The 12153-nt window shown below is 36.8% G+C and overlaps 1 protein-coding gene across 7 annotated transcripts in view; it reads right to left on the bottom strand.

Moving 5' to 3' along the window:
• The window catches only part of LOC106466363 (spindle assembly abnormal protein 6 homolog), a 61641-nt gene that overhangs the window by 17572 nt on the left and 31916 nt on the right, over positions 1-12153 (bottom strand). For all 7 annotated transcript variants that reach the window (XM_022394356.1, XM_022394355.1, XM_022394352.1 and 4 more), the window contains one exon: positions 5674-5790. In XM_022394356.1, the coding sequence (XP_022250064.1) occupies positions 5674-5790 (117 nt within the window). The remainder of the gene's footprint in view (positions 1-5673; positions 5791-12153) is intronic.

A 12153-nucleotide genomic window follows, 5' to 3' on the forward strand; every position in this document is an offset into this window, starting at 1 on the left:
GTTCTTAATTCTACAAGGCAAAATTTTAAAAAAATCCTGAATTTCTGCTAGTGTGACCCACGTGACACATTTTCTCTTAGCATGTTCTTATCCCTATTTTATCCACCACCCTTTGAAAAAGTATGAAATTAAACATAAACTATTAAATTGTTATTGTTAAAACAAACCATAATTTTTTACCCTTCAATTTTGTTGGTTACAGAGCTATCGAATAAAAAAATCAGACTCCTCCTGCCACACCCTCTCTTTCACAATTCATTGATAGTTCTCTCTTACATTTCATTATATATTACCTATAACCAATAGAAAGTCAAGGTTTTCATCTATCAAATAACATATTGTATAACATTATCTTCCAAACAGAGTACAAATATCATTCCCTTAGGAAAGTTAACAACTAGCTTGGATCAATTTGTAATGGCTCTTGTCGCGTAGTTAGAAATCCAGAAAAATTTTGAGAGGTAAGTGAATTTGTCTACTTTTTGCATGTTATTATTCTATATTCTTTTGATGCAATTTATAATTAAAGAAAACTTATTAAGTGCATTACTATCTATAGTATAGAAACTTAGGGTTAACTCTCTTCAAAACCCAACTGCAAGAAAAAAGATGATTGGTTAATATTTTATTTCTTCTTTTATAATTATACATAAAGAGTAATTAAAATCTAAAAATACGGATCTTTTTAAGTTATTTAAGACTAGATTAGGTAAAATAAGTAATAATAATAATATAATTATAATGGTTCATGAGGCATGCGAGTAGCTTATGGGTAATGTAATTCGATATTGTAATGTGAGCAGCACATTCCCCCGAGTTTGACACAGTTCAAAGGGCAATAAAATAATAAAATTTAATTATAAATAGATGTATACTGTTATGAACTTAGAGCTACTTAGGATAAATGAATGTAGTTTCATGTTACAATTTGAAGTCATTCTAGAAAGAAAAAAAGTTAATTTAGGTTTATTTTGATTTTTTTTTGGTGGTTACGAGGTTGGTCATTTTGATCCCATTTTGAAATAGGGTAAAGAAAATAACAGATAAACGATAAAGGTTTATTGAAAAAAGTTTGAAATGCATTTAGGAGGTTTTAGAGATTACATAAAGAAAATTTGAGATTTTTGAGATAAGGAAAAGTATTTTTAATTTCATATGTGAATAACTTGTAACTATATTGAGAGTTATAAGTATTAAATCTATAAAAACTTTAAATGAGTACAAAAAGGTCACAAAGTCAGTCAAATTGACCAAGCCCATGTTGAGTGTGTTAATAATACATTTTCCATCTGAAAAATCTCAAATTTCATTTGTGTAATCTCTAAAACCTCTTAAAAAATTTTCAAACGTCTTCTTTCAGTAAAAAATTTATATTTTATGTTGTTTTCTCTGTGGAAGGTTGGTCAATTTAACCGATCTCGTAACCACCAGAAAAAAAAGAATATTGAAATACATCTAAAATACCCTTTTTGACTTTCTAGAATGACTTCAAATTGTAACTTGAAACTACCTTTGTTTATCCTAAAGTTATAATTTTCCTATACTTAAAATGTATTTCCAATAGGCACTTCCCTCTGCTGACAAGATTAGCTATTTTTGTCCAGTGTTGTCCGCTATATGCAAACTCTTTTCTTTACACATGCTACAAGCCTTCTGCTACCCCCTATTGGAATCAAACGATTTCAACATGTATCTCATGCAAATCGTCATGCGTCACTTCTCCACCAATAGGAGCGTGACATACATGATGCATGTGACTCCCTTTATACACCTCTACCAAACTATCACTTCGAAGTTTGGCAGAAAACACAAGCACCGGAGAAAAGTGGGGAGAAAGGGTGGGAAGTGTGAACAGAGGGAAGTAACTAACGGAAATACATTTTCAGTATAGAAAATTTATAACTTCCGATACGGTACTTCCTTCTTCTCACAAGATTAGTAAGAATCTCATACTGATTAGGTTGAGAGACTGTGCGAGGGAATGCCAGAAGTATATCCCAAAAGCATCCAAAGGAAATGAGAGAGTCAGATCTGAAGATCTAATGAGGGGAATGGCACCACTTCTGACCAGGTATACTCTTGAACTTATTCCTACAAATTATAAAAGTGGGTAAATCAATGGATGTGCCCCTAGGTGTGGAGTGACTATGGCATTACAGACCATACTCGGTAAGTCAACTACATCAAAAACCCATGCCACTGGGAACCAACATCCATGCAGAGGTAGGATGAGGATCATACCATCTTCACCTCCTGTTCAAGAGATCAGAGGGAATCTAGAACCACTCTGACTCCAGATCATGACATGTTTTAGCTTTGATATATCAATCCAGGTATTGAAAGGATATCTATTAAATATAAATCAACTCCCCCATTAGCCAAACTGACCAGAACCATCCAAAAAGTAGTAACATCCTTGGAATAAGATACACAAGGGACAGCAAAAAGGACAGAACCGGAACAATTTCTCTTACCTCCGCTGTGACTCACAATACAGAAGGAGGAAATTGAGTGAGGAAGATGTTGATTGGTTCTACTCTAAATCCAAAACCCAGCCACGTGGTACTTACATCCACACGGCATCTCACTCCTTAGTGATTATATAATGCAGAACACCACCACCCTACTATGCACTGAATGGTTATAGTCATCTTTGTGTGGAACCCATTCAGGAGGGTGCTTCCATGGTCGACCACCCCGGTGGTATGGAACTTAAATGTAGTAAGGACTTCCATACTCCACTGGAAGAAAGGGGAGTGAGAATATGTTGGAGAGTCTGTAGGAATATCATCACCTGAGACAGTGCAATGGGTGATTACAAAACCCTATTTTGAAAAGTAGACCATAACAATTTATTCAATACAAGGCATAGCAGGGTTGGGGAGCTATCGCCTTCTGCTTTACCCATGCAAGTTTAAGAAGTAATTATATTGCAAGGTTATTCACCTACAAGCAATCTTGTGAAACATCCCATTTCAACGGTGAGCATTGCAAATCCATGGAAGTTAAAGCGTGAGTCAACATGGCTGTACAGTGCAAATTTCTGATTAAAGAATACCTGGTGAGGCACCACATGTCACATAGCGGAATCTATAAAGAATAAAGAAAGAAAGGGCCCCTGAAACCACGGTTGAGCTGGCCAACAGGGAGCAATCAGAAGAACTCGACATGGAGTGGTATGGATGAGAGACCACCCAATGAAGTAATCAGATAGGAGGATAAACATAAAATCATTTGTGGGACCAATCTTGGTTGAAGGCATCGACCATAAGAGCCTTAGTTTGAGGTACAGGGGAACAAAATAGGAGTAATTTGTGATTGAGGGCTGTGGCATCACCACATGCATTAACATGTGGAAAACCATACATATTGCAAAGCCACCAGAATATGAGGGGATGTAGAGATTACTCCATCGGATAAATTTTGTCGGGGCGGGAAAGACGATCTGCTACGAGATTGAAAGCACCCAAAATGTAACATGCAATAAGATGAATGTGGTACGTGTGGGCCCAATAAAGGAGATCCAATATATGAAAACAGAGATCTTGACTGGGTGCCACCTTGGTGATTGATATGTGCTACCACCATAGAATTGTTGGAATGAATCTTCACCAGATATTGTCTGGTGAGAGGAAGGAAGTGAATCAATTCCTGATGGACTGCAAAAAGCTTGAGAACATTGATATTCGAAGACTGGCTGTTGACAGACCAATGACACAAAGCCTCTCAGTGATTAACTCATGCACCCCAATTTCCCTGCAAATAAATGCTGATAAATCTCCCGCCAGGTTGCCCACACCTAAGGCCTGTGACATAGTGCTAGTCACAAGTGGACCTCCAAAGTGGTAACATGAACTTCGTAATTCATAATCAAGGAGATTCAACCAAAATCAAAATTATTTATAATAATGCAACTATAATAAACTGGGATTAAATTAAAGTGAAGAAGCATTCTTAATAAATTTGGAAGTAATTTAAATGAAAATCCCTTTGAGAGTATACTAAAGTTGAATGTTAAACTTGAAACAAACAAAAGAACAAGTCCAAAGACAAGCATTGCCAAATGAGAAGTGATGGTTCGGTAGAGGCATAAAGAGGAACTCGCATGTCATGCTCCTATTGGTGGAGAAGTGATGCATGATGATTTGCATGAAAGACATGTTGGAATCATTTGATTCAAACAGGGGGGAGCATTAGGCTTGTGGCATACGTAAAGAAAAAAGTTTGCATATAGTGGACAGCACTGGATGAAAATAGCTAATCTTGCAAGCAGAGGGAAGTATCATATCGGAATAGCTTCAAACTTGTAAAAGTATACATCTGTTTCTACTTAAATATTTCTGTTTTAATGAACCATGTCTAACTACTATTCCTGTCACACAAGCTGTAAATCACTTGGCGACCATGCAGCTCCTATTACAGTATAAAATTACATAATGCACACAAGCTACTTGTGAGTGTACCACTTGAATATTTATTATTATTATTATTCTTTGTTTTACCTTATCCAGCCTAAAAAGTTTCTAATTTTTACATTTTAGTTACTTATATAATAATAAATAAAGAATATAGATGAAAATCAAAAAATAAAGTACTTATCTGGTTCTTCTATTTTTTTTTTAGTCAACTGACGATGAAACTTAATCCTACTTTTTCATTTATTTAAATAATACACCATAGAACACAGAAAAAGAACCTGCAAAAAAAAAATCTCCTCTATGATACCATGAGCTGTTAAAAATTCATCTAAGCTTATCGAAGAGGTTCTCATAGGAATAAAATAGGCAATTCTTCTTAAACAAAACAATGCAATATACTAGATCATTTGACAGATTAAAACCTTGATTTTCTATTGATTATAAATAATATAGTATTAAACATCAGAGAGAACTACTGGCAATTTGTGAAAAACAAAAAAGAACATGATAAACACACTTATAGTATTTCACTACTGCTCTTCTACATAGTTCATTTAACTCTCTTGTAGAATCACTAATTTTCTTTTATTTCTATCTCATAAGCAAATTTATAAATCTAATTTCTCAGTTTAATGTCATAATATTTAGTGATTATAAATAATCGTTTATTTCATACATATTCACGCAAAACTATACAAGGGCTATCTGCACAAATTGTTCCTAATTATCAACTAATAGACTATAGAAAAGGCAGCTATTAAACAACAGTACCCACTGCCAATACTTGAGCTACTCTAGTCAAATAATGGGATTTTAACATCAATTTTATAACGTGACCATAACCCCAAAATGTGAGGTGTGATTTAGTAGCTACAGAATGTAAACTACAAACTCTCAGATTCACAGTCCCACACATTACCCACTCAGGCCACACTTGGCCCCTTTATAATTAATAAAAAATACACAGATGTACTTTTCCTTACACAAACTTAGTGAATTTTTATACAATGCAATTTGTCTGTGCTTTATTTTAGTGAGACCTTTAAGTATTTAACTGTAAAAGGTAATAGAAAATGAAACAGTACTGGTTGGTAGAGGGGTTCAATGGAAGTGTTAAACAAAACTTAATAATAATAATAAACAGTTAAAGTAATTCTGATGTAAAAAAAAATTACAATTTTAGTGGGAAAAACATCACAATTATTTACTTTTCAAGAGTTTTACACTGTGAAATAAAACCAGATAAAAAAACAACCTTGTTTAAGGAATCTAGAAGAGATACTCTGGCCTCCAGCTGCTGTTTCTGTTTCTTGTACATTTCTTCCAAATGTATTTTCTCCTTTTCCCACCGATGATCCGCCTCTCGTTGGATCTAAGTACCACATGAATAAAAGTTACACAATTTTCCCAAAAGAGTCATAAAATGTTTATACTAACTAACACATCGCCACAAACTGTGTTAGACTGTTAATAAAGATACAAGCTAAAAGATTCCTGACTTGAGTAAAAAAAATTATATTATGAGAGTTAAGCATATTATCACAAACTAAACGTTAGACTGTTAGTAAAACAACAAGCCAATAGATTCTTGATCTAGATGAAAAAATTTACATTATATGAAAGCTAAGTATCATGTTATCACAAAATTGTGTATTAAGATTGCTGATAAAACTACATGCCAACAAGTTCTTGATCTAGGTGAAAAAAATAAATGTTGTAAATTATATTTTCAATGTTATAATGCAGTTGTTTGCTAGATAGAGCTGCTAATCATGAGGATGTAATAATCAAGCTAATTTATCTAATATCAAGAGAGACTGGTACATTATTTATAAATAAGACTAGACAGTTAGTGAAGTTAGGAAGTATTCAGTGTCAGAAAAGCAGTTCAGTGAAAGTTTTTATGTAGGTTTATTTGTGAGTCAGGCCTAGTTATCATTAAACATGGAAATTTCTGTTACATATTACGAATATATTAGGCCTACAGTAGTTTCATCAGCATTTGTTGAAACTTTTTTATTTGAAGTTACACCTACAGGTAAAAGTGGTTGTAGCAAATGTTAAGGAATTAATTAATTAATTAATTTTATTGTTATGTGGACTGAATTTTGCATTACTTTTACTAAATAAAAAAAACACAACCTGCTAACAACAACTTTTCTAGTGTCTGATGTGGAATTATTTTGGTGAAAGTATAACTGAACTTTGACTCAACTTGAACTTTAACTGTTTAAGATGACAACAACAGGCAAGAAGCAAGATCAAAACCTTGCTAGCAATGATGAAACAGATAAAAGAATTTAAAGAAGACCACAAACAAAGAGACATGAAATTGAAGGAAATGCAGACAAAAGCCTCAGAGGATACCAAAAAAGAAGTAACTGTCATAGATGTGGAAGACATGGCCATTACAGCCAAGACTGTAAAAAACCAACAGCTGTTATTAAGCCAAGGAAACAGAACCCAATCAGCCCAAAGGCATAACAAAGAGCTAACCAGAAATCAAGAAAACAGGAATTAACTGGATGTATTGGACAAAGCTCAGTTGGGTATACTTCATATATCCAAAATGAGATAAGAAGTTCATTATTTGAAAAAAACCATCCAGAAGACCATGGTTTTATTGATAAAAACCTTGCAGTGTGTTGATCAACACTGATATTGGTTCTATAGTTACAACTGGTAATGGATGGTGGAAAACTGCCTCCAGAGATGAAGAAAGAAGGATTGATGTTAAAAGAGGTAAAGATAACGTTCCATAACAAGGAAAGTTGTAAGTTACCTTTACTGTAGGAAGCTCATCTATATTTCATATACAAAGCAATACAGTGCAGTCAAACACTTCTAAACTGTATGCCTTTGGTTTTCATTCAGTTGCTGTAAATATCTTTGTCAGTAAAACTGTTCCTGACATTTCAAAAACCCCATCAAAAACTTTGTCAATTAGCAACAGCTTAGTATAATATCTAATGCATCGTGGATGCCAAATTTCTGGAAATTTGAGCATCCGTGGCTGAGATATGAGAGCAAAGTCAAAGCTGTGTTTTGTGACATTTGTAACAAAACAAGTGGTTAATTCACGACCAATGTCTTTTATGAGCATGTGTGATTCAGAAAGAAGTTATAAAGTTTTTGCAATAGAAAAACAAACTTAAAAAGACAACAAAGTTAACATTTTCCAACACTGAAACTGTATTTCCGATAAAAACTTACCACTTGTCACATACTAGCTTTCCTCGATTATGTAGAATTTTTCACTCACCATTAACAATGAGTCCCCAATTAAACTTGTGTTTCCATGTGTTATTGCTGTGCTGTAACATGCAAATGAGCATGCGACAACACTCCACCAACAGGAGTGTGACACACCCTCCTAGTGCAGCTGAATACCTCCATACTGATTGTTCAATAATTATTTCGAGATTTGGCAAGGCAAGATGCGGGGAGGACAAGAGGAAAGAATGAGCACAAGTAAGTGTATCTATTTTCATTGTTGGAAAATGTCAACTTCTGATACGATACCTTACCTCTGCTCATATAATAGCTAGAATCCCACACTGAAGTGATGAAGGGACTGATGCAAAAATTACTTAGATGAGTCCCCTTCCAAAAGCACCAAAAGAGAACCCATGGAGCATGACCTTATACCATGAAAGTATAATGGCCCACTCATGGCATACTTCAACCCTTCTGTACCAAGTTATACTGTAGAAATGTGTTGCCATGTTGGGTGGAAAATAAGCAAGTCCAGAAACATCGTATGGAAACTGGACGTGCTTTATGGTGTAGGGTGGTTAGGACTCATCAAACTAAGCATGGCAAGTCAACTCCAGTCCAAAAAACAGAGTGGCACTGGGTATGTTTCATCCATTCCATGGTAGGAGGAGGATCCAAACCACCTTCAACTCCACACCAGAAGCAGAAGGGAAAAGAAACTTCCATTCTGTCATTCCAAGTAGTACTCATGTGTACAGACCTTGTACACATCCAATACCAGGACACCCAGGAACCCAACATCTTGGCAACGGTAGGATGGGGGAAAGAAAACATGGTGGTTCAACCTCAGTCCAACACCAGGCAATTTCTGGAATTTTTTTGTCCATTTCACAGTAGGAGGAGGGTTCACACATCTACACCAACAGAACACCACTACCATACTATCTACTGAGTGGAATTGGTCACACTCAGGAGGAAGTCTCCATGGTCCACCACCCCAGCGACTAAGATCTGGTGAGTAGCAAGGTCTCTTGTACCTTACTAGAAGAGAGGGGTGTTGGGAAGCCCAAAAGGATGGAACACCTTGAAACTGTGCAATGGGTGACCACAAAACCCTATTTTAAAAAGCAGGCCAATCCAGGTATACTGAACCAGAACAAGAGGTATGGGTAACAATCCCAACACTGCTTTACTCATTATAGTCCATAAGTAGGTACAGTCTGGATTTGGCCTTGTTTAGGAAGCAATACACCAAAAGAATACCTCCAGTGGTCTTGTGAAACACCTTATCTTATCAGTGAGCATTTCACACCCAAATAGCTGAATGGTGAAGACTCAGATCGAAGTATACCCTGGAAGATACCATGTACCACTTAACGGGATCCTGACACGTAGAAATAGGCCTCTGTAAAGTTAAGATAAATGGAAAAGAACTTACCCAGGTCAGAGTCAACAAGGTGTATGTAGAATGGCAACAGAAGGAAGCTGATATCCCAAAGAAGAGACAACTAGATGAAAAACATAATGTGCAACAAAAGTATGGGGTGGGGGCAGTCCACATGCCTGCCCACTCAATCTCTTCCAACAGATGACAGAAGAAAGCAGCCAGAGAGCGAGTAAGTTATTGGATGTGGTGAGAGGAGACCTGAAAAAGTCAAATTGAATATACATCCAATGAAGAATAGGGTAGATGGATGAGCTGTTGAAGCCCTCCCATGAGGGTGATGGGGAAAAATAATTTTGGGTGATGAGGAATTCCAAAGACTAAAGATATAGGAGCATGGACCATGAAAAGGAGCATTGTCGGCCAAATAACAATGAACCACACAGATGGGACAGAAAATCAAAAAAGAGCAAGAATAAAAATGATATAGAAGTGAACATGCAGTCTCCTTCAGGAGCCACAGACATTTGAGGGAGAAAAGCATGAGCAAGATAATGAAGAACAGAACACTGGAAAATAATACAGGAAGCAGCAATGACATGCATGTCAGATCACCCACAGACACAGGCAAAAGTAAGAAACAGGACTTCAGCAAAATATGGTACAAAGAGAGGAGTGTAAGGAGATGGAGAACATCATTCAGGTCCTAATCAGCAAGGACTGCAGGACAAGGAGGATGAAGGGGTCAAAAAGAATGAAAAACCACAGAAAGGTCAGGAGAGAGAATACATGATGATAATGAGAAAACCCAAAAGTATTAGACAAAGGTGCCCTGTAACCAGCAATGGTTGAAAGTGATATGCCTCAGTCAAACAGCTATGTAAAAAACTCGAAAAAATGGAGGACAGAAGGACGGGAATGGGAGAAGGCATGATGCAGAGACCCTCTATAGAATGTGTGTCATTTTTGTGGATAAACAAGAAGGAAGGCTACACATGATGAAAGTCTGAAACATCTCACAAGGGACTGGCAAAAACCCACATATGAAATCATGATGATACTGCCAGATGGTAGAGGGAGGAGTGAGGTTAAATGAGCTGGGAACATGACAGATGTAGAGAAAGAGGAGAAGAGGGCCTGTGAAGATTAAACAGAGGAAACCACAGCTGAGCCAGTCCATATAGAGCTATCATGAGGACTGAACATGGAATGTCCTGAATGAGGGAAAACAAATGAGGGAGAAGATGAATAGGAAGGTAGGCATAAAGAAAAAGGTTTGACCAGTCCTGACTGAATGCATCCACAGCTAGAGCTGGGGGGAAGAGGAAATGGGTATCAGAAAAGGGGAAGGATGATGTTGGATAAATGGCAAAAATATCTAGAAGAGGTGTGTCCAGATGACAGCATGGCCACTTGAACACCAGAGAAATGAGGGACCACTCCAGAGGTAATATTTTGGCAGGCCTCGAGAGACAATCCATGACAGAATTCAGGGCACTTGGAATATAACAAGTTATTAGATGTACTTGTAAAAAAAGTACCAAGAAAAGGAGATTGAGAGTGTAGAAATAGAGAGTATAACTGAGTGTCCCCCTTGCGATTCACATAGGAGACAATTGCAGAGTAATGTATCATCACTAGACATCCATAAACCATCATAAAAAAATTATACAAAACATAATGTACCACCAAAAAACATAAGAGATGGATATAAATGGATGATTTGTAATGACACCACAGACCCAAATTCACATTAAAGTGGAGAAATGCTCCACATCTCATCAAGAAGGCATCTGGAAACAAGATAAGAGGAAGGAAGAGGTACACTCTCTATAGTATTGGCTATATCAAGTCACCAGATGAAGTCTTTGAGTTAGGAAGGAGAAAGATGGAGGACAAGGGATCCCAAGCAAGGATCCAGTGAGTATGCAGAGTTCATTGTAGACAGCTCATATGAGCATGACCCAAGGGGATACAGGATTCTATGGAAGCCCATGTCCCTAAAAGAGAGAGAACCTCATCCACAGTGAGAGAAGGAGAGGATAGGGCATGTGGAACTAGTCACTCCATGTCCCTCAAAACAAAAATTTGGCCCCATGAAGTTGTGAACTGAAAAACACCCAACTTAATGAGACTTCAATAATGGAGGAGAAGAAGACAGCCAGGAGGTTTGTTGGGATGGAGCCAAATCAGAAAATAAGCATCTGAGATGTCCACTTCAGTCATCCTAAAACCTGGGGCAAAAAACCACCGTAGGTTGCGAAAAGTCCCTATAGTAAATCCAGAGAGGTCGAGAAACTGACTTAGACATGAAACATCTAAGATAGGACATCTATCTATGGATCCCTTGGGAACCATGAAAAGATGGGAATAAATTCCTGGAAAAGGATGAGAAACCCATTGAATAGCAACTGTAGCCATTAGGTCCAATGTTGGCAAGAAACAAGATCCCTTGGAGGAGGGAAAATAATGGGAAAATGGAGAAGAGAGGAAAAACCAAAGAGTCTATAGGATAGTCACAACCAAGACTGATAGTAGTGAAATCTATGAGAGGTAGGAAGATAGATGGAAACAGAGCAACAGGAAGCAGGAGACAGAGAAAGGCAAAGAAAAAACACAGGAGAGATGGTAAACCAATAAGAATAATGTTGGCATGCAGCCCCAACATATGGCTCCAGAGAAACAGGTACATCAATATATCACACAGGCAAATGAAAGAAGCCAGATAAACACATATGAAAAAGAGGAAGGCAAAAGCACTTGAGTAAAAATGGTATCACACCCCCAAAAAATCTAGCAACAGATTAACCAAATATGAAGTGATAAGGTGAAGGAAGATAAACATGCCACTGTAGAGAGAATAAGTGAATTAGCAACCATCAATAGCCTTTCAGGGGAATGATAGATTACCACTGAAAGAAGGTGAATGGAGAAAAAATAATGGAAAACAGTAGAGTGTAAGAAAAAGGTGGGAAAACTAAAGCCAAAGAAAGACGAACAAATGACAAAGGATCTGATCCCCTAACCTGAAGAAAAGACTCCAGAGTTTAGAAGTTAGCCCTATTACCATGGCTATCCTTTACTGCACATTACACAAGGTTTTAGTGTCTTACATTCAAAATTTTATTAAACTAC

The sequence above is a fragment of the Limulus polyphemus genome, unplaced genomic scaffold (genome assembly GCF_000517525.1).
Source record: "Limulus polyphemus unplaced genomic scaffold, Limulus_polyphemus-2.1.2 Scaffold2236, whole genome shotgun sequence".
Lineage (NCBI taxonomy): Eukaryota > Metazoa > Arthropoda > Merostomata > Xiphosura > Limulidae > Limulus > Limulus polyphemus.